The sequence below is a fragment of the Rhinoderma darwinii genome, chromosome 7 (genome assembly GCF_050947455.1).
Source record: "Rhinoderma darwinii isolate aRhiDar2 chromosome 7, aRhiDar2.hap1, whole genome shotgun sequence".
In the NCBI taxonomy this organism is placed as follows: Eukaryota; Metazoa; Chordata; class Amphibia; order Anura; family Rhinodermatidae; genus Rhinoderma; species Rhinoderma darwinii.
Genome location: NC_134693.1, coordinates 109,379,347 through 109,402,962, shown reverse-complemented (window position 1 = coordinate 109,402,962; position 23,616 = coordinate 109,379,347). Strand labels below are relative to the sequence as shown.

General features: G+C 43.9%; 1 protein-coding gene across 9 annotated transcripts in view; it reads right to left on the bottom strand.

Moving 5' to 3' along the window:
• Positions 1-23,616, bottom strand: part of IQSEC1 (IQ motif and Sec7 domain ArfGEF 1) — a 725,681-nt gene that overhangs the window by 205,025 nt on the left and 497,040 nt on the right. Inside the window, exon 1 of one of the 9 annotated variants that reach the window (XM_075833816.1) lies at positions 15,143-15,717. The exons of the other annotated variants lie outside the window; for them this stretch is intronic. Coding sequence (XP_075689931.1) covers positions 15,143-15,258 — 116 coding nt within the window. The 5' untranslated portion in view covers positions 15,259-15,717. Of the gene's footprint in view, positions 1-15,142; positions 15,718-23,616 lie in introns of those variants that run through there. 9 annotated transcript variants of the gene reach the window in all.

Sequence of the window (23,616 nt, the reverse complement as noted above, 5' to 3'; positions counted from 1 at the left end):
CCATCCACAGCAATGCGCCCCATGAATAAGGTGTAATTTGAGCCGCCTCCAATGAGACCCACACCGGTGCCCTATCTGGCGGAAGATGCGTTAATAACAGTTGAGCCACCTTAGCCGCCTTGTAGTAGTGTAGTATATTGGGAACCGAAAGCCCCCCCACTCTTTTATGATACATCATGACACGTGTCGATATTCTGGGGCGTTTATTGTTCCAAATAAATTTAAAAATGTCTTTCTGGAGGAGTTGCAGATCACCTTTCTGAAGAGGGATAGGAAGGGTTCTAAATAAGTAGAGTAATCTGGGGAGGGTCACCATTTTGATCGTATTAATTCTACCCACCCAAGAGATCGGTAGTTTAGTCCACTTCGCCATATCAGCCCTAATGGTCTTAAATACCGGTGGGTAATTGAATTTGTACATTGTATCAAGGGAGGGGGTTAAAGCTATGCCCAAGTAGGGGAGGTAATGCGTTTGGGTGTGGAAGCCAAAATGTATTTCTATCAGTTTTTGCAGGGAAGGTGGAACGTTACAATACAGGGCCTCCGATTTAGATTGATTCACCCGTAATCCCGAGACTGCGGAGAAGGAGTCGAGAGCCGCCATCAGATTCGGGAGGGAAGTCAACAGTTTAGTGAGCGTGAGGATGAGATCATCAGCAAAGAGACTTATCTTTTGTTCCCCTTTACCAACCCTCGGTCCCGTAATATTTGGATTACATCTAATGAGTTCCATAGCGAGTGCAAATAAAGCTGGCGAGAGGGGACAGCCCTGTCTAGTACCTCTCCGGATGTGTATAGGATGAAGTGTGGTAGTTGTTAGTTTAAGGTGTGCCTCAGGGTTGTGGTATATTGTCTTGACAGCCCGAAGAAAGGGGCCCCCAATCCCCACCCTTTCTAATACTTTAAATAGGTATTCCCAGGAAAGGCTATCAAAAGCCTTTTCTATGTCTAATGCTAAAAGGACCATCTTGGATTTAGTAACGTTGGCTGAATGTATAGTATTGAGGATTTTCCTAACATTATCAGGTGCTTCCCGTCCTGGAATAAATCCTACTTGATCTCTATGAATTAATTGGGACATAAACCTGTTCAGCCGTTTGGCTAGAATAGAAGTGAATATTTTAGTGTCTAGGCTAAGTAACGATATCGGTCTGTAATTACCTGCCATCAAGGGGTCCTTGTTAGGTTTGGGAATAACTGTAATCATGGCGGAGAGGAATTCAGTAGGCATGGGCCGACCCTTCATCAGGTCTGTACAAAAGGTAACTATATGCGGGACTAACTGCTGAGAGAATTTTTTGTAGTATAAGGCCGTGAATCCATCGGGTCCCGGGGCCTTCCCCAATTTCAACTCTTTAATAGTGTCCTCTACCTCATCGCTCGAAATCTCGGCATTCAAAAATTCAATATCCGTTTCGGAAAGTTGAGGGATGTTGACAGAAGCTAAGAAATCCCTCACCGCAGCCTCAGAAGGGGGGGAAGGGTTGGCATAAAAAGTTTGGTAGAACTTGGTAAAGACCTCATGAATACGGTCCGGGTTAGAGGTGATCTGTCCCGGGCGTGATTGGATACGAAACACCTGATTGATTCGCTGCCGAGCCTTAAGCTGTTGGGCCATAAGTTTATCTTGTTTATTGGCCCATTTATAATATTTTGATTGAGTCCATCTAAGGGCTTTTTCTGTCTTATTGGTCAGTAACATATCAATCTGGAACTTAGCGTCTTTAATAGCACGAATGAGATACAAGGAAGGACTTCGTTGATTGGCCGCCACCAGTCGGGCCAGTTTAGCTTCAAGAGCATTTTGAGCCTGAGACCTTTCTTTTTTACAACGAGAGGCCATTGCTATTATCCTTTCCCTTATAAATGCTTTATGGGCAAGCCACACAGTATGTGAGTTAACATCAGGAGTGGAGTTGTCCATAAAGTACTGAGAGAGTTCAGTCTGAATCTGGAGCTGAACCGTAGGGTTAGATAAGAGTGACTCATTGAGGCTCCAGGAGAAGGGCATGACGCCTCGTTTGGAAAAGTCAAATTCAGCCAGAACTATATCATGATCCGACCAGGCCGACAGGATATGTCTAGAGTAGGCCAATGAGGGGAGGGAGTTAGTTGAGGCCAGGATCATGTCGATCCGGGTGTATAAACGATGTGCCGGAGAGAAGTATGTATAACCCCGTTGCGGCCCATTATATTCTCTCCAAGTGTCTGCAATAGAAAGCGAGCCCAGAATCTTATTGATCAAAGCCCCCTGAGTACGCGTGCGTCTAGAGGGAGCGGGCGAGGAACGGTCTAGTGTAGTGTTCATCACAAAATTAAAATCCCCACTCCATATTAAGTGTTGGTATTGTAGAGAGAGTAAGGTATCATGTAACCCGTCAAAAAACTGAAGCGGGTCTTCATTTGGCGCGTAAGAATTCACTATACATAGGACTTTATCATATAATACACCTAGGATGATCACAAATCTGCCCTGGGGGTCTACTATAGACTCAGTGACCTGGATAGGAAGATTATTCTTAATTAAGGTGATCACTCCGCGTGATTTAGAGGGAAATGTAGCAGAGTAAAATGTAGTGTACCGGGGATGGAAGAATTTAGGATGAGACGTAGGTGTGAAATGGGACTCCTGCAAACAAATAACATCGGGGTTATGTTTAACATAAGAGAGAAATGCTTTTCTCCTTTTTTGCGGTGAATTGAATCCCCTCACATTATGACTTAGTACTCTACACATAATACGAGGGAGGAAGTGGCATACGCTCGGCAGATACACAAAGCAGAAAATTACTAGGCATACAGTGTAACGGGAGTAAGTGACTGGTACTTTTCGCATATAGGCTCGTATATGGCATAGAGAGCGAAATAAACAGGTTAAACAAAAAACAATGGACAAGTGTCCAACTATTCTGTGGAGTATTCCGCAGACAGGTAGCACCTCTTGGGGTGCACATCTCTGCTACAGCAATTCTCACAATAAGGGTATGTGCACACACACTAATTACGTCCGTAATTGACGGACGTATTTCGGCTGGAAGACCCGGACCGAACACAGTGCAGGGAGCCGGGCTCCTAGCATCATACTTATGTACGATGCTAGGAGTCCCTGCCTCTCTGCAGGACGACTGTCCCGTACTGAAAACATGATTACAGTACGGGACAGTTGTCCTGCAGCGAGGCAGGGACTCCTAGCATCGTACATAAGTATGATGCTAGGAGCCCGGCTCCCTGCACTGTGTTCGGTCCACTACTTGCGGCCGAAATACGTCCGTCAATCACGGACGTAATTAGTGTGTGTGCACATACGCTAAAAGGGGCCAGCATGGTGGCCAGCAGCACTAAGCCTGATGATAGAATCTAGCCAGAAAGTTCCTTGGTACAAGAAATAGCGATGATAGCCTAGATGAGGCGGGGCAAATAGAAATAATGTGGTTCCCCATAGGGCATGATACTCATCTGGATATCAGGCGAGGATCCTTATACATTGTGTCCTCCTATTCCCCGGGGATCGGGCAGCCTAGTAGTGGAGTTTGAGGTTCTCGGCCCGGGCGTCCAGGTCCTAGTCGGCCGTTGAGGTCTGGGCGGAAAGGCTGAGACAGGGACCAATGGAAGTCCAGCACACTGCAAGGCATCTCGACCCTCTGCCGGCGATTTAACCACATAGGTTCTGTTGTTGACCTGAAAATTAAGCGAAAAGGGGAATCCCCATCGGTAACGGACCTGGGCCGTCTGTAATGCTTGAGTGATGTCAAGCTCTGGGTATGTAATTTTTTTTGCGCCGTTTTTCCCTTAGCGCTTCAAAAACACCAGAAAAAAGCATGTAAAAAATAACACTAAATGAAAAACCCCTCCAAAAATCTCTGTGAATTGCATTTTTAGAAGTGGTTTTGTGATGCAGTTTAAATTGCAGAGAAATTCTGCATGTGCTGGAGGCCTAAGGGCATGGCCAGACGTGGCATGTTTCTGCCGCCACTGTCCGCATCAATGCCGCACATAATCTGCGTTGCAGATTCTGTTGCGGCTTTGCCTAAAATGTGCAGGAAATTTATGCGGATTAGCCATTGCGTATTCAGGTGAAGAGTACTTTCCTTCTCTCTATCAGTGCAGGATAAAGAGAAGGGGCAGCCCTTTCCCTAGTAAAAGTAAAAGAAATTCATACTTACCCGGCCGTTCTCTTGGTGACGCGTCCCTCTTTCGACATCCAGCCCGACCTCCCTGGATTACGCGGCAGTCCATGTGACCGCTGCAGCCTGTGATTGGCCTGTGATTGGCTGGAGCCGTCACTTGGACTGAAACGTCATCCCGGGAGGCCGGACTGGAGGAAGAAGCAGGGAGTTCTCGGTAAGTATGAACTTCTATTTTTTTTTTACACGTTGATCTATATTGTGATCGATAGCCACTGTCCAGGGTGCTGAAACAGTTACTGCCGATCGTTTAACTCTTTCAGCACCCTGAACAGTGACTATCTCCTGACGTCGCCTAGCAACACTCCCGTAATTACGGGTGCACACACGTAGTCACCCATAATTACGGGAGCCCCATAGACTTCTATGGGCCTGCCCGTGCCGTAATTACGGCCCGTGATTACAGGCGTTTTTACATTCATGTGCATGGGGCCTCAGTCTGACTAGAGACCTAGAAATACATAGGTCCAGCCAGAATGAAGTGATATCCTGTTTGAAAAAAACAATACGCAACGCAACACACATAGCATCTGCGGATTTCATTGCGGAATTTTGAATCTCCATTGAAGTCAATGGAGAAATTCCGCAATGAGTCCGCAACAAGTCCGCTACACGTCCGCAACAGCCAGTGTATGCTGCGGACACCAAATTCAGCACCGCAGCCTATGGTCCGCAGCGGAGTTTTCCGCCACGTCAGCACGAACCTAACTGAAAAGGTGTGGAAACCAATGGAGAATATGTCCGCTGCGGATTACCGCAGCGGACTGTCTGCAGCGGAATTCCAGAGCAATTCCGCCACGTCTGGCCATGCCCTAAGGGTCTATTCAGACGGTGCGGTCAAATCGCAGTTTACTAACATAAATTGCAACAAAACGCAGATTATTATTACTACATTGCTGAAAAACCACTGCATTTTGATGCAATTTTGCATTTATTGCGGCAATAAACTGCGATTTGGCTGCACAGTGTAAATAGACCCTAAGGGTATGTTCACACGCAGTGTTTTCAGACGTAATCTGGGCGTTTTATGCCTCGAATTACGCCTGAAAAAATGGCTCCATTACGCCGACAAACATCTGCCCAAACCCGAATCATACAAATTGTAGAACTATTTACAGATATATATATATACACATTATATTCTATGCAGCATGAGCTGGATAGTAGTACTCATAGTAGATCTAAGTGGCATAGAGAGTATGGCATGTTACAATGATGTCACGCTGAGATAAGGAGACTCTGGACAACTTGTCTCAATCCAGCTAAAAGAAATACATCTCGAACCCGCTGTCAAAGTGATTTTCCCTTTCTGCAATGTAAGTATGCATGTTTAATGGGTCAACACACACCTCATTGGTTGCCTTCCATCATTTTCTAAACCAACAACTGTAGCACAAATCAGGAACAAGATCTAAGGCAGGATTCTTGTTTCATTATAGTCTCGTGGCCATATTGAGTCTTCATATTCTGTTCTTAGTTGTGTTCTTTCTACAGATGTACTGTTAGATGCAAAGTCAATCTAATTATGGGAAAGTTTCCAGTAGTATTAGGTAAATGTGCTAACTTGTGAGTAAAAGGGACCGGTCCACTCATGTCATTATATCACTGAGGGCAGGACTCTTGGGGGTTCTGGATCAGGGGTATTAAGTATGTGAGGAGTCTAGTAGTTATGTTTTAGAGCCAGATCTTCTCCGTTAATGTACAGATGTGTTCACCCTTAGGGCATGTTCACATGTAGCGGAATTTATCTGCTGCAAATTCGCGGCAATTACGCAACGAATCTGCAGCAACATTTGCATATTTGACAAGCAATTCAGACATTGCGGATATCAGCCTCTGCATTGCAAAGGTGAAATCTGCAGTAAAAATCCGCTGCTTCTCAGCTTGCGACCATACATGCTGCGGAATAAAAATTCTGCACCGCAGCCTAAATTTCACACTATTATTTTCCACAACGTCTGAACTAAGTTACCTACAAAGGTATAGAAAACAATGGAAAAGATTTCCATTGCGGGCTGTCCGCTGCGGAATTCCAACAGCAATACCGCCACGGGTCAACATGCCCTTACCTTAGCTTGAATCTGGTTAAGGACTACAATTTGTCATGAAACAAATTCAATACAATATCACGACATGTTAGTACCACCATTAAAAGGCTGCAACTCACATCACAATCACTGGGTGGCCACACAGACACATGTAGCATAGACATCTAGAGACAGAGTATCACAAAATATATATTTTTTTAAAGCTGTTCATCTCCCGCCACGCATCTCAGGGTATGTTGAAATAAGAGGAGAGGTAAGGAAGGACACAGCTGTAAGATTTAGGTAACAATATTCTGTAACATTATATGTACGGTCAAATAGTGATTGCTCAGACTTTAGATTACTAGACAGATCATAACTAGTTCCATTGTACTGTATATGCAAAATATAACTGGAAGCACAACCTGTCTGAGTTTCCGCATCTTCCAAGCATAATTATAAAATTTACATAATTTGATCATTTTTATGGTTAGCCAATAAAGGTATCATACCTACTATTCTTTTGTCTTTTTTGACACAAAAGTATTTAACATTGCATAACCATAATTTTCAAAATGTATGATTTCTGCTACAATCAGGACAGGGACACGATTATTGCACAAGGAATTATTCAGATCTTTTACATTATATGGTCCACTTTTCAATAATGACTGAAGAACCTCAGGGTCTGGGCCACGTGTAGGTCCTGTAGTCACCAATCTATAGTAGCTCTACGCTGTATGTGCTGATAGAATATTTAGTCATATTACACTCGATCATATCTTATAAAAGTTAGTATCTATGGAGTGTTGGTCTTGTTTCTGTTACATTTACATTGTTGGGCAGCATTTTGTGCCTACTGGCTCCTGACATGTAAATCTAAACTTGTTTTATGTTCAAATTGGTCTTAGGTTTCCACTACTCTCTGATGGCCAGAATAGCATAATGGGGTGCTCTATTCTTCCCTATACAAAAACAGTGTTGTTTGTAAAAAAACAAAAAACAAACTGTATGAATATCATACTGATCCCAAAATTGCCACAAAAACGCCAAAATTCAAAATGCTATGTATTTAGACATTTCAATATTTCACCATAGACTTCAAAGTAACATCTTACTGCAGCGGTTTTTTACCTAAAAACAAAACAAAAACCGCCATAAAAAATGGCAACAAAACTGCAACAAAAAACACAGCAAAACGTGGTGTAGGAATCCAGCCTTACTAAAGCAATCACACAATTTGGTTGCCATGTTGTCCTGAATCTTGAACCTTTAGGCCTAATTCACACGAACGTGTTCAGTCCGTGATATACGGACCACATGTCGGCCGCATTTTCCGGACCGAACACAGTGCAGGGAGCCAGGTTCCTAGCATCATAGTTCTGTATGACGCTAGGCGTCCCTGCCTCCCCGCGGAACAACTGTTCCGTGCTGAAAACATGATTACAGTATGGGACAGTTTTCCCGCAGCTAGGCAGTGACGCCTGGCATCGTACATAACTATGATGCTAGGAACCCGGTTCCCTGCAGTGTGTTCGGTTACAGAAAATACTGTCGACATACGGTCCGTATATAATGGACCGAACACGCTCGTGTGATGCAGTTTTTTGAGCCAAGCATAAGAGTGAACACAAAAGAAAGAAGATCTTTTAGATCTACTTCTGGCTTTGGTGTATGAAACACCAGTCTAAGGCCTCATTTACACGAACGTGATATACGTCCGTGCGACTTGCGTGCTTTTCACGTGGGTCGCACGGACCTATACAAGTCTATGGGGGCATGCAGACAGTCCGTGAGTTTTGCTCAGCGTGAGTGCGCTGAAAAAAACTCACGACATGTTCTAAAATTCTGCGTTTTTCGCGCATCACGCACCCAGTGAAGTCAATGGGTGCGTGAAAACCACGAAGGTCGCACGGAAGCACTTCCGTGCGAACTGCGTGATTCGCGCAAGAGCTGTCAAACTGAATGTAAACAGAAAAGCACCACGTGCTTTTCTGTTTACAAACATCCGAACGGAGTGTCTTAGAGAAGAGCGAACCGAACTTCACCGGGTTCGGCCGAACTCGTTTTGACCGAACCCGGCAGGAGACAGTCACTGTCCAGGGTGCTGAAAGAGTTAAACTGGTTCAGCACCCTGGACAGTGACTTCCGATCCCAATATACGTGAACGTGTAAAAAAAAAAAAAAGTTCTGACTTACCGATAACTCCCGGCTTCTTCCTCCAGTCTGACCTCCCGGGATGGCAATTCAGTCCAAGTGACAGCTGCAGCCAATCACAAGCCAAGCACAGGCTGCAGCGGTCACATGGACTGCCGCGTCCTCCAGGGAGGTGGGGCCAGATGTCAAGAGAGGCGCGTCACCAAGGATGCGTCACCAAGGCAACGGCCGGGAAGTTCTCGGTAAGTACGAACCTCTTTTTTTTTAAACAGGTTACTCGATATGGTGATCGGAATTCACTGTCGAGGGTGCTGAAAGAGTTACTGCCGATCAGTTAACTCTTTCAGCACCCTGGACAGTGACTGACGTCGACTAGCCTCATCTCTATGATGGCGGCTGCGCGAAAATCACGCAGCCGCGCATCATACACTGATGACACACGGAGCTGTCAAGTGCCTTTTGCGCACGCTAAACGCTGCGTTTTTTTGCGTGCACAAAACGCACACGCTCGTGTAAATGAGGCCTAAGGCCGGGTTCCCACGTAGTGTAAACGCTGTGGAATTTCCGCAACGGAATTCTGTGCGGAAATTCCACAGTATTTACAGTAGCAGCAAAGTGGATGAGGTTTTGAAAATCTCATGCCCACGCTGCGGAAAAAAACGCAGCAAAAAAGTTAAGAAATTTACCTGCAGTGCGGAATTTAAATCCGCAGCATGTCAATTTATGCTGCGTTTTTGTTGATTTTCCATAGCAGGTTTCCCCTATTCAATTCAATGATGCAAATCCCGCAACAGAAAGCCAAGTGTTGCGACTTTTGCGGCTTATTCGCAGCGATTACGCCACAAAAATCTCAACTACAGAAAAAAAAATCATACTTACCCAGAACGCCCTCCTTCCTGAAGTCCGGCCTCCAGGGATGACGCTTCATCCCATGTGACCGCTAGAGCCAATCACAGGCTGCAGTGGTTAAATGGGCTTTAGCATCATCCAGGGAGGCCTGAATGGAATGCCACAGAGGGACGTGTCACGATGACAATGGACTAGGTAAGTATGGGCAGTTTTTTTTAATTATTTCTACGTCGCTTACCGCTGCGGAAATTCCTGCCGGAAAACATTCCACCCGTTTTTCGGGTGGAATGTGCTACTGGTTCCAGGTTGGATACGCTGCGTGGTTATTATGCAGCGTATCCGACCCATGGGAACTCGGAATCAGTAGATCTGCCCCTGTGTGTGATCCTGGCCTAAAGGAGTTTTAGGATATTTCCAGGTGGTGTTACAGAAGATCTGGGTCAAAGTATAATTTATCCTATTTGTACAGCTATCAGTTTTCATAAATGTCCAGTTAGTACATACACATTAACTCTCAACTAACACATGGTTTCCTGTGCGACATCTAGACTTTGGTATTCTTCTTTAGTACACGGTGACTTGGATTAGAGGATGTTCTGCGTCTTTTCATTGTGATGAATAGTTTAACCCATGCTCTGTGGGGGCCAGTATGTTAAACACAGGCATGCCAATAATGTGGACTTGGATTTCCTCCTACTTTAGATAACAGCCATTCATGACCCTGATTTCTGGTTATAATAATCCGGCTCAGAGAAGACACAGACACAGCTTTATGCTTTATTTACTGTACTGTCAAAATATTTGTAAAAATCTGTCAGAAGGAAAACTTCAATGAGCAGCATAATGGATCATGAATATGCAAATATGCTAATGAGTGCACTGCAGTTCCCATTACTCTGACACTTGTACTTTAGCCAAATGATACCAATTCCTAGGGAATAATGTGCCACTGCCACTGCCAGATAGATCATATGGAGCTAAATCTGCCAGGTTCACCAGCATGTTGGCTATTCATGAATTGCTAATGGCAGAAGCGGACTAAAATATTTTAGATAAATTGAAAATGAATGAAAAGATGGATATAAATGTTCTGTAATGAGAAACTATACAGTTCAGACCATAAGACAATGCTGTAATATGACAAGCAGAGAGCGCTACTTGTCATGAACTTGGCTATAACCCAGTGCATGATAAGTACAGCTGCGCCGTATTCTCCTACTTCCCTTTTTGGGTCAGTGTTCTCACCATTAAAGTCTTGAAATAAAATGAGGTAAGTGCCAGGATTTTAGAGAAGACACGACTAATACAATGTTTAATTCAGAGAAGCAGAAAATTACAGTATCTCTTAATAAAACAAAAGTTTCAGAATAAGCTGTCATATGTGTGTACATGAGGCATAAGACTATTTCTGGCAATTATATGACTTGTATTTTGCATTATTTAGCAGTTTTCCCTTCTCTCTTATTCTCAGTTTTCTCTGAGCTACTGGCTGTAGCTGAACTGTATCATGTCTTCTATAGACTGCACACATAGAAGAGGAGAATCCCGCTCTCTTATATATATCACATATACAGATGCTGCAGCAGCAGCATGGAGGAGATTATACAGCTGTAACGAGCAGTGTAGCTGAGAATCCAGCACTGGGGTGACATAGAAATTTTACCAGCAGGTCTGTGTGTTTCTCACTCTGCTCCTGCTTCCTCCTCATGCTCTCCCCTCCCTTCTCCATAGACTTGTATGCAGCATGTCTGTTACTGATTCACACTCTCTGCTCCCTCCTCCTGCTAATCTCCCCTCCATAGACTTGTATTGGCAGGCAGTAAAGAGACACCCCACATTCTGCAGTCCCAGCAATTCTGCTCTGTAACTCGGGACAGATTTTCCTTGACAACAGGGGGCGGACAGCAAATTATAGGAAGGGAGACACCTATTGACAGTAACTTCACACAGAATTTGCATATATAAAACAACAACATTTTAACAGTAAGTAAATTACCAAGTTGATCTTTATCAGGTATACTATTAAATTAGCATACGTTGTTTTAAAAGTTAGTTTCCATTTAAATAAAGATAAAATGAGCACATACAATGTAGCATACAATGTTGATCTATGAACATATGGACAAGTTATATGTTCATATGGATCCATATGGATTTACGATAGAGAAACAATGCCCCTCCTTGCAGCCAAATGCCTGATATATGATTTGAAAGGTAAGTACAACTTTTTTGGGGGCTTATGGCATAGAAAAGCCCTTTAAGGTTCAAAGTGACATGTGTCATGAGAAAATGGCTTTGTCCACTTAAAGGGAGTCTGTCACCAGAATGTCCGTATTAAACTAGTAACAGGGTATTGTAGAGGAGACTAACCTGTTTCTATTTATTTTCATTTTCTGCTTACTGCCTCCTTTTTAGAGAAATATGTTTTATTACGTTTATGCTAATGAGCATTTAGTGCAATGAGGATTTTACCATTGCACATAAATGCTCTTACTTCGCTCCCCAGTTCAACCCCCCTCCCTTCTTACATTGATTGACAGGGGCCAGGCAGCGTAATCGGCGCCTTCATGCCTGGCCCTGCCCCGTACTATCTGTAACGCATGCGAGTCCCTTCTCCTCACTTGGCGCATGCGCAGTACGATCTTTCTGCTCGACGTTCTAATCGGCAGTACTATGCATGCGCAGCGTCCCTGCTCTTTATTCAGCACATGCGCAGTACTGTCGATTAGAACGTCAAGCAGAAAGATCGTACTGCGCATACGCCGAGTGAAGAGTAGGGACACGCGTTACAGATAGTACGGGGCCAGGCATGAACGCGCCGATTACGCTGCCTGGCCCCTGCTAATCAATGTAAGAAGGGAGGGAGGGGGGTTGAACTCGGGAGCGAATTAAGAGCAATGGTAACGCCCTCATTGCACCTAAATACTCATTAGCATAAACTTAACAAAACTTATTTCTCTACAAAGGAGGCAATAAGCAGAAAATTAAAATAAACGTTAGAAACAGGTTAGTCTCCACTAAAATACCCTGTTACTAGTTTAACTCGGACATTCTGGTGATCGACTCCCTTTAAAGAATAACCCCCAGAATTTTTTTTATCTTTTGGTCAGTTTGCAATGCATCTGGTATATATAGTAGGTGCAGCATGCTTCTTGAATTATCAGCTCCGTTCCGCTCCTTCGGTTATATAATGTGAACCAAACTGAGACTTTCATACAGCGTCTTCAGTGTGGACCGGAAGCAAATCTGTCAATGCAAGTGGATGAGAGCCTTGATGTCAGTCTCATAGGAATAAATAGAAACATTGACTTGCGGTCCACACAGAAGACGTCGTATGATTCGGAGAGTCTGCATGTGCTTCACTTGGTATAACCAAAGGAAAAGAACAGAGCTCATAATTCAAGAAGAAAAAGGGCTTGTCCACACGTAACGGAATCGCTGCAGTAACTTTCTGCAGCAATTCCGCAGAAACTAGCAGGATTTCCGCTGCGGAAAAACCGCATAATTTCCTGTGTTTTTTACTGCAGAAAATGTTGCGGATTTTGCAGCATTTTTCTCAATGCTGGGAGGTGGTGACATCTCCTCTGAAAAACGCAGCAATTCAGTCCACTTTCCGCATAAGAAATTGACAAAAAATACGCACCGCAGGTCAATTTCTGGTCAAAAATTTTATGCAGCGTGTGGATGAGATTTGTTAAATCTCACCCACTTTGCTGCTACTGTATTCTGCTGCGTATTTTCCATCTGCAATTCCGGAAGGAAAATACGCAGCAATTCTGCTACATGTGGACAAGCCCTGACACTGATAAGAAAATGAACTGCGTGCCTATTTATCAGATGCCCATTACAAATGGACCAAACAATAAAATAATTTCTGGGAGTGCTACATTGCATTTCTGCCACAGATTTAGCCACAGTAGATTTTTCAGCGTATTCGCTGCGGACAAATCCATGGTGGTAAAATACATCACGTGTGAATCCATACTTAGAATGCAGTTTTACAGTTTCCCAGTGAAACTAAATTATCCAAAACAAGGCTGGCATTACAGATGCACCTCACTGCCGGAGAAGCAGATCTGTACCTCAAGAATAAGTATCACAGTCATGTTCCCGATAATGACTGATAACAGTATGTGGCAGGTTTGTTTTTTTTTATCAGTTAGAAGGGTTGTTCTATTAGGAAATATGGACATTACAAAGGGTTCCTTCATGCGATACGCCCCCTTCTCTATCATCCAGAGTGGGGAACCTCTAGAAATGGCGGCTCCAGTATGACCATGTATTATTACACGATCGCCTATTGGTGTTGATGGGCCCCCTTAAACCTGTACATATATCACAGAGACACAAAAAGCTAGAATAGAAAATACAAAAAAAGAATTTTGTATCTTTACACCTTATATATGAAAATTAAGGAGTTGTAAGGAAAATATACATATGGATGGGACCCCAGCTGTGGGGGAGGGCGAGAATGTCTCTGTATGTTTTCATATGTGTTGTTCATGCACATGGGATAAATCCACAGGGATCTATATACTAATCCCATACCCATGGGAGAGACATAATTAGACAATCACACCCCTCACCTCTCCCACAGCTGTGTTCTCCAGGATGATCATTCAGAGGCCGCATTTATGAGTATCTGATAGATATAAGTGTGAACTTGACTACTGCACTGTTACTTTAGCCATATTTATATTTTCCCGGAACAAACAAGCAGGACATTAGATACATAGACATTAGAGGATATGGTTTATGATCATCTTACACACTGTATTATTACAATGGTCTCTGATTTTTAGCATATGTATTACCTAAATTCTGTCTTTATGTTGAGTCATTTCTGGTGGGTTCCTGCCGATTAAACGACTTTCTAGGTTTTAATTGGCAGCAAATTGGAGTCATTGATTATTTTCTGTTCTACATCTTGTCCCTAATTTTCTTCTTTACTCAGAACTCTTTAAACCTCACACGTGCTGGACAACAAAGGGTAATTGAGTTTCATCTATGTACAACAATGAGAGATGACACCACCAGCTGGTGCTCCTCGCTAACCCTGGGAGTGTGAACAAATGAGGTGTTGTTTTAGTGGGGAGGGGGGGCATTTCATTTATTCAGAGCCAGAGGCCATGTTTAAAGCTGCCTTAAAGGAGATGACTTCTGGAGTTGTTGATGGATACACCTGTGTTCAAGCAGAGAATTCCAATAAATAAAAGAAAAAAAATTGAAAATCAGATTGGGATTAATGTAAAGCCTGATATCAAATGCACCTCATCACATGACTTCTTCTCTGTAAGTCATTGGAGTCACTCGCCATGTAACCTACTGTAGGTCCACGTGACATAAATATGCTACGTGTTATCACACATTAAAGTTCCCAGGCTAAATTTAGTTTGGAGATAGATAGCGATACTTCCCTGTTAAACCTCAGCACTGAAATCAAGTTACCAAACCATAGAAGCATTACACAAATAAAAAGGCGGAATGTAAATCCATTGTGTGGATGGTGGGTGTGAAATCTGCCGATATCTGCCGCTATAAAGGATGTGTTGGTGCTCATGAATATGAATACATCTGCTCCCTCCTCCCTGCTCACCGTCAATCACAAAGCTGCTTTGTCACAAGACCTGAGCCTGGTACAGATTAACTATTTATTAGACAATGTCAGATATCTCCATCTCGTCATCATCCTCAAATCGGCAATCCTTGATCTTGGTGCTTTAAAAGACAACATAAACACTTAAAGAGTGATAGATACAAGGAATATCCAGCAAGAAGTTGAGTTTAGATTTATACTATATATGTATATATATATATATATATATATAAATATATGTCGATAATGCACATTATAGTGATTTCTTGTTTTCATCTACTTGATCTATAAAATTGAATTCTAAATTGTACATCATTGACAGTTCGTACCTCTTATAGAGCCCATTGAGGGGTTGTAGACACAGAAATTGCCAGTAATCCAGACAGAATGCTTTCAACTTCATCATTTTGGTAGCGACGGGTGAAGAGTGCCTAGATGACACCATCCAATAACAGCAGGTGCCTTACTGCACATTGGCGCAGACGCATGGGAAAATGATGTATCCCCAACAAGAAACAAACTCCAGATAGATCTAGTAAGAGAAGCAGGACATCTCCAAATGACGGCTCCAACCTCTTCATACTACTGGAAGTTACTGAGATCTTTGCCTGGGAGAAGGAACTAATCCACACAGGTTTTGATCATCCTCAAGGCTCATTCTCCTGCTAATCCTCAGGCAAAGGTTTTCCAAAATATCACCGAGAAAATCCTCTTTGTGAAAGAAATCAGCAGGGCGGCTCACTTTGCTGTCACCGGACAAGTCCAGTCCATTGTAACAGAACGTGTGAGCGCGCAACAAAAAGAAATGTCACCGCTCACCCTCCCTGCCTTAAAAAATAATATTCTTATCTTATTCCGAGCACACGTTGTCAGTCAGGTCTGTGTGAACAGCTAATCATGAGCCACATGCTGAAAAGAGGGACACACTCCCAGCCCGAGACAGGGGCCCTGGGATTGGCCCTCCTTGGTTTCTAAGGAAACAGGAACACATTGACAACAGCCGAGGACCTGGGTGACAGCCTCCCCTGCCATTCAGGGAATAATGTCTGTGTAACGTGCAGTACAAGGCCCTCAACGAGACCCCTCCACACAAAGCACGGGCTGGGAGGGGCCGTTCACACAAATGCTCTACAGCAATGAAACATAAAAAGGTTTTCCAGTTTAAAAAGAGCAAATTAAAAATAAAAGGCCTAATAAATTAAAGGCAACATTTCACTGAAGTTAAACAATAAAATAATCACCAGTATCTAAGAGTTTAGTTTAGATTAGTTTGACAATAGACATTTATGGCATGTCCATAGGATAGTCTGTTCTATGGGGTCCCACCAACGAGGCTACCACATTTCAGAGGATTTGGGGGCCACATGTTCCACATTGCTCTCTAGAACCTGGTCACACATGTGCGCAGCACTATCCATCGTTTTCATCTGGGAGCTACGAAAACAGCCAAGCAGGAGGAGTTCTGAGGAGCAACAAGGGGACATGGGACACGTTTTTCTAACTCAGGGACCTATCAAACAATTCTGGCATATCCTAAGGACTTGTCTATCGTTGGGATACCCTTTTACGTTGTTGAAAAATTATATGCAGGATCTTCTGGATCTTAGTTATATCGGTTTATGGGAAAGCTGGGTGACAAGCAACATGTCCACCATCATTCGAGCTTCCCCATGTGTCATTAATACATTTTCTCGGACTGGAGAATCTGTCTGCTTATTCAGTTGTAGAAGAGAAGAAAAAAACTTGCTGCATTAGGATTAATTCACACGAGCGTATTTCACGTCAGTGTTCTGTCTGTTTAAATCACTTGAAACGATCAGGATGGCTGTAAAAATTACACTAATGGTTTATTCACACATGTCAGTTATGCATATTGCAAAATTGACACGTAATTACTACATGATCCACGGATGTGCCGCAGATATGCTATGGGTGTGCAGCAGATGGACATGAGGATTAGCCCCATTGTCATTCAACTGGGCTTTTCAATACGGAATCTGTGGAAATAAATGGAATACTACTTATTTCCGTGGGTCTTTTTTTCCACAGTGCGGACACAAACCCGCGTGAAAATTTTTCGTAGGGATGTGGATTGTCATCGGATTCGATGTGGATCAAACCTGACATGTGTGAACAGAGCCACAGTATTTACCATCCTCCTTTTCAGACGGATACCAGTATGCCACTCAAATTCTGCTTCTTGGAGCTGTACGGTGGGAGCTCTTAGGGTATGTTCACACACAAACTCAAAAACGTCTGAAAATATGGAGCTGTTTTCAAGGGAAAACAGCTCCTGATTTTCAGACGTTTTTGAAGCCACTCGCAATTTTCGTGGCTTTTTTTGCTGTGTTTTTTACGGACGTTTTTGGAGCTTTTTTCAATAGAGTCTATGGAAAACGGCTCCAAAAACGTTCCAAGAATAGAGATGAACGAACCGGGACAACCAAACCCGCTTTCGGTCCGAACATTGTGAAAAGTTTGGTTCGCAGCGAATCCGAACTTCACCGGGTTCGGCCGAACACGTTTTGACCGAACCCGGCTTATGAGTCACTGATTTTCCGATACGCGACGTCAGGAGATAGTCACTGTCCAGGGTGCTGAAAGAGTTAAGCGATCGGCAGTAACTGTTTCAGCACCCTGGACAGTGACTTCCGATCACAATATACATCAACGTGTAAAAAAAATAGAAGTTCCTACTTACCGATAACTCCCTGCTTCTTCCTCCAGTCCGACCTCCCGGGATGACGATTCAGTCCAAGTGACCGCTGCAGCCAATCACAGGCCAATCACAGGCTGCAGCCAATCACAGGCCAATCCCAAGCTGCAGCGGTCACATGGACTGCCGCGTCATCCAGGGAGGTCGGGCTGGATACCGAAAGAGGGACACGTCACCAAGGCAACGGTGACGCGTCCCTCTCTTGACATCCAGCCCGACCTCCCTGGATGATGCGGCAGTCCATGTGACCGCTGCAGCATGTGATTGGCCTGTGATTGGCTGCAGCGGTCACATTGGCTGAAACGTCATCCAGGGAGGTCGGGCTGGATGCCGAAAGAGGGACGCGTCACCAAGGCAACGGTGATGCGTCCCTCTCTTGACATCCAGCCCGACCTCCCTGGATGACGCGGCAGTCCATGCGACCGCTGCAGCATGTGATTGGCCTGTGATTGGCTGCAGCGGTCACATTGGCTGAAACGTCATCCAGGGAGGTCGGGCTGGATGCCGAAAGTGGCACGCGTCACCAAGGCAACGGTGACGCGTCCCTCTCTTGACATCCAGCCCGACCTCCCTGGATGACGCGGCAGTCCATGTGACCGCTGCAGCATGTGATTGGCCTGTGATTGGCTGCAGCGGTCACATTGGCTGAAACGTCATCCAGGGAGGTCGGGCTGGATGCCGAAAGAGGGACGTGTCACCAAGGCAACGGTGACGCGTCCCTCTCTTGACATCCAGCCCGACCTCCCTGGATGACACGGCAGTCCATGTGACCGCTGCAGCATGTGATTGGCCTGTGATTGGCTGCAGCGGTCACATTGGCTGAAACGTCATCCAGGGAGGTCGGGCTGGATGCCGAAAGTGGCACGCGTCACCAAGGCAACGGTGACGCGTCCCTCTCTTGACATCCAGCCCGACCTCCCTGGATGACGCGGCAGTCCATGTGACCGCTGCAGCATGTGATTGGCCTGTGATTGGCTGCAGCGGTCACATTGGCTGAAACGTCATCCAGGGAGGTCGGGCTGGATGCCGAAAGAGGGACGTGTCACCAAGGCAACGGTGACGCGTCCCTCTCTTGACATCCAGCCCGACCTCCCTGGATGACACGGCAGTCCATGTGACCGCTGCAGCATGTGATTGGCCTGTGATTGGCTGCAGCGGTCACATTGGCTGAAACGTCATCCAGGGAGGTCGGGCTGGATGCCGAAAGAGGGACGTGTCACCAAGGCAACGGCTGGGAGGCCGGACTGGAGGAAGAAGCAGGAAGTTATCGGTAAGTACGAAGGTCTTTTTTTTTTTTTTACAGGTTGCTCTATATTGTGATCGGAATTCAGTGTCCAGGGTGCTGAAAGAGTTACTGCTGATCAGTTAACTCTTTCAGCACCCTGGACAGTGACTATTTACTGACGTCGCCTAGCAACGCTGCCGTAATGCCGGGTGCACACATGTAGCCACCCGTCATTACGGGAGCTCCATACACGATTTTTATGGGCTTTCTTGAATTACAGATTCGGTCCGAATCGAACTTTTTCAAGAAATTCGGCGAACTAGCCGAACCGAACTTTTCATAAGTTCGCTCATCTCTATCCAAGAAGTGTCCTGCACTTCTTTTTCGTGGCCATTTTTTTATGCGTAAAACAACGATGCGGAAAAACGCTCCATCGGAACTGAACGCCATTTTCTATTGAAATCAATGGGCAGATATTTGGAGGCGTTCTGCTTCCAATTTTTCGGCCGTTTTCCGTGCGTTTACGGCCCGAAAAACGGCCGAAAATAGGCCGTGTGAACATACCCTTAGCACTCACTCCTTTAACCATTTATGTCCATCTAATACATCACCTTATACACAGTCTTGTTTGCCTGGTCTCCTAAGGTCTATTAAAGCACTACAGGCGACACTTATATACATGACCTTCAAAATATATGACAGAAATGTTCCTGTTTTTTTTTCGAAACCATTAAAAAAAAATCATTATCAGCTTCCAGATGTCAAACTTCACCTTAATGCAATAAAAATGGCTGTCTCAATAATTTAGGTAATCCCTGTCACTAATCAATAGAGTTAATGGTAACTACCATGTGGTGCTTCACAGAAGTGTTAGCAAATCCTATTTTCCAAGTAAAATAAATTAGATATCTGTATCTGAACAACACAAAGTCTCAAGTATAAAAACTAGAAACTAACAGCAAAAACTAGGAAAGCTGTAATATGATTGTTATACACTGCCCACTCTTGCATATCCTATCTATCTATCTATCTATCTATCTATCTATCTATCTATCTATCTATCTATCTATCTATCTATCTATCTATCTATCTATCTATCTATCTATCTATCTATCTATCTATCTCATATCTATCTATCTATCTATCTATCTATCTATCTATCTATCTATCTATCTATCTATCTATCTATCTATCTATCTATCTATCTATCTATCATCTATCTATCTATCTATCTATCTATCTATCTATCTATCTATCTATCTATCTATCTATCTATCTATCTATCTATCTATCGCAGACTGCCGTTAATGCAAGTAGTTATCAGTATTGATTGGCATGGAGCAAAGACTCTAAAATGTTTTCCAGGTCAGAGGTCCCCATAATAATTGCACTGTAAGACAGGAGCATTTATAAGTAGGCTGCAGATTGGAAAGTTCTCATTGTACAAGCATTGAAACGTACAGTTTCTCTTTTATACCCAGCTCCATCTGTTAGATTTTTCATTTGATTTATGTTGATGTGGAATAGTAAACCTGTTCAGTGGCTCTAAAAAGCATTTCTTGGCTTTGAATAATAGCTGCAAATGAGATCTGCTATGATATATATTGAAAAGCGGATACTTAGTATATAGAGAATTGCTATATAAAACATATAAAAAGCACACCGACTATTCATGCTGTTGGGCGGTAAAGTTATATAAATTCAGAGGCTAATGAGTCAATTCCGACAATTCTCATCACCAGCCCCTATAATCTTTCTCCCTGCTATTACAACTTTTTCCTTCTTCTACTTATACTATCTCCAATCTCTATTTAATGAGATTGTTAAATTAGGAATATTTCTGGACGAGAGGATCGGGACCTTAATTGTGACAATTCCAGATTCTGATGATGATTTAATGACGCTGCTAGAATACATGAAACCTTCCTTTGTTCTTTTAGTATAAAGTGAAATTTTCTGATTACATAATAAAGAATAAAGGTCAAAGAGTTGTGTTTCTTACGACACTGTTTGCCGGGGGTATTTACAAAACATATTAGAGGATGAATTAGGGAGAATATGTCATAGAACTACATCTTTATGAATGAGAGCATCTATTAGATGCCTTGATAACACTAACGAAGTGGGTGCAAGAGAACCCACTGTACGGCTCACCAGGGCTGTTGGTTATTAGCACATTTAATATATGACTTAATTTAAATGGTCTCAATAATAGATACTATGTAAAAGGATCTTTCTGTGAGCCACTAAGTTGTTGTGATTGTGCCCATTTTTTAGATTTGATAAGGTATGAAACATGAGTCCTGATCTGAAGGGATCATGGTGGCAGCAAGCCACTGGGCAAACTATTAGCGCTCATGCACATGGCTCCATACAAAACCGAGCGCTGACATATGGGTGCATAATCCCTCTACTGTACCCTTCCTATGCCTTCGATCTCACATAGAGGCATACAGATGTTTTTCCTAACTGAGTTAGTACGAATAAAAAAAATAAAACGTGGCATGCCCCATCAGGTTCTGTATGTATTCATTGCATTTAGAAATGAACATCTCCATAGGCATGGAGTGTCACAGAGCATGGAGAGTAGCACATGAACACTGAACGGCTCCATACTAAAGTCCGCTGTCATACATGATCTCTGCCAGTGTACATATCCCTTAGGCCTCATTTACACGAACGTGATATACGTCCGTGCGACGCGCGTGCTTTTCACGCAGGCCGCACGGACCTATACAATTCTATGGGGGCATGCAGACAATCCGTGAGTTTTTCTCAGCGTGAGTGCGCTGAAAAAAACTCACGACATGTTCTAAATTTCTGCGTTTTTCGCGCATCACGCACCCATTGAAGTCAATGGGAGCGTGAAAACCACGAAGGTCGCACGGAAGCACTTCCGTGCGAACTGCGTGATTCGCGCAAGAGCTGTCAAACTCTGAATGTAAACAGAAAAGCACCACGTGCTTTTCTGTTTACAAACATCCAAACGGAGTGTCTTAGAGATGAGCGAACCGAACTTCACCGGGTTCGGCCGAACTCGTTTTGACCGAACCCAGCAAAAAATTTTGCGGTATGCGACGTCAGGAGACAGTCACTGTCCAGGGTGCTGAAAGAGTTAAACTGGTTCAGCACCCTGGACAGTGACTTCCGATCACAATATACATGAACGTGTAAAAAAAAAAAAGAAGTTCTGACTTACCGATAACTCCCGGCTTCTTCCTCCAGTCTGACCTCCCGGGATGACAATTCAGTCCAAGTGACAGCTGCAGCCAATCACAGGCCGAGCACAGGCTGCAGCCAATCACAGGCTGCAGCCAATCACAGGCTGCAGCGGTCACATGGACTGCCGCGTCATCCAGGGAGGTGGGGCCGGATGTCAAGAGAGGGACGCGTCACCAAGGCAACGGCCGGGAGACCGGACTGGAGGAAGCAGGAAGTTCTTGGTAAATATGAACGTCTTTTTTTTATTCACAGGTTGCTGTATATTGTGATCGGAATTCACTGTCGAGGGTGCTGAAAGAGTTACTGCCGATCAGTTAACTCTTTCAGCACCCTGGACAGTGACTGACGTCGACTAGCCTCATCTCTATGATGACGGCTGCGCGAAAATCACGCAGCCGCGCATCATACACTGATGACACACGGAGCTGTCAAGTGCCTTTTGCGCACGCAAAACGCTGCGTTTTTTTGCGTGCGCAAAACACACACGCTCGTGTAAATGAGGCCTTATACTGTGATATACCTAGTGAAGGGCCTAAGCGGGAGGTTCATAACACAGGGATCTTCTCTTTGTCATGCACCGCACTCTTAGGCTCTGCATCATGTATAATACAGTATACCAATTTGTAAACTACAACAGTATAAATGTCTAAGAAACATTTCTGACAGATCAGACAGAATTCAATCAGACCAACAGACCATTTGCACACATTTAGATATTGATTATGAACTGATCAAAAACATGTGTGTAAATGTAGCCTAAAGACAAACACGAAATAACTAATAACTGACAAACTGATACAATTTTGGGCCATCATTTTTTGTATTAAAGGGTAAATAAACTTTTAAAAAAGTTTTGACATGTCATAGTGACATATCAGAAGTTTTGATCAGTGGGTTCCGAGAACTGAGACCCCCACCGATCACTAAAACGAAGCAACAGAAGTGCTCGGGTGAGCGCTGTACCGCTTTGTTCATGATCGGCTTTTCCTTGTAACGGTTTAAGGCTTTATTAGAAAGTTTATGAGTTCGTACACCGCTTGTTCGGGTTCAAGGAAAGCCGATCAGAAAAGAAGCTGCACAGCTCTAGCCTGCCACTTTTTTATAGCGATCGTTCGGGGTCTCAGTGCTCAGACCTCCATGGACCAAAACTTCTGACATGTCACTATGGCATGTGAAAAGTTTAAAAAAAGTTTAGTTACCCTTTAGCTGGTATTTGGCCATAACCTTTGGCCCGGCATTAGAATTAGGCAACCGGGGCAGATGCCAGGGTCCACTAGGTTTGGGGGAGCCTATCGCCATGTAGAAAAACATGCCATACACTTGTCAAACCAAGGATAGAGTAGATAATCTCAAGAGCGCACATAAATATGGAGACGGTCCTGCATAACTTGAACTTTATGCTGCGATTGGCTCATGAACCGCCAATCAGACGATTTAAAATAAGTTTTATTTCTTCATCCTGCTGTAGAGGCTTTAAGGTGTGGATGTGCTATTACTGTTATGCATGTTGATATGTATTGTTATCCACTGTCCACTCTCCGTTCAGATAACAAAATTAGACCTATACATAAAGAACAACCTTCCCGGAATTCGTATTGAAGCCTATATACTGTAAGCACCTTAAACATATCCATACACAT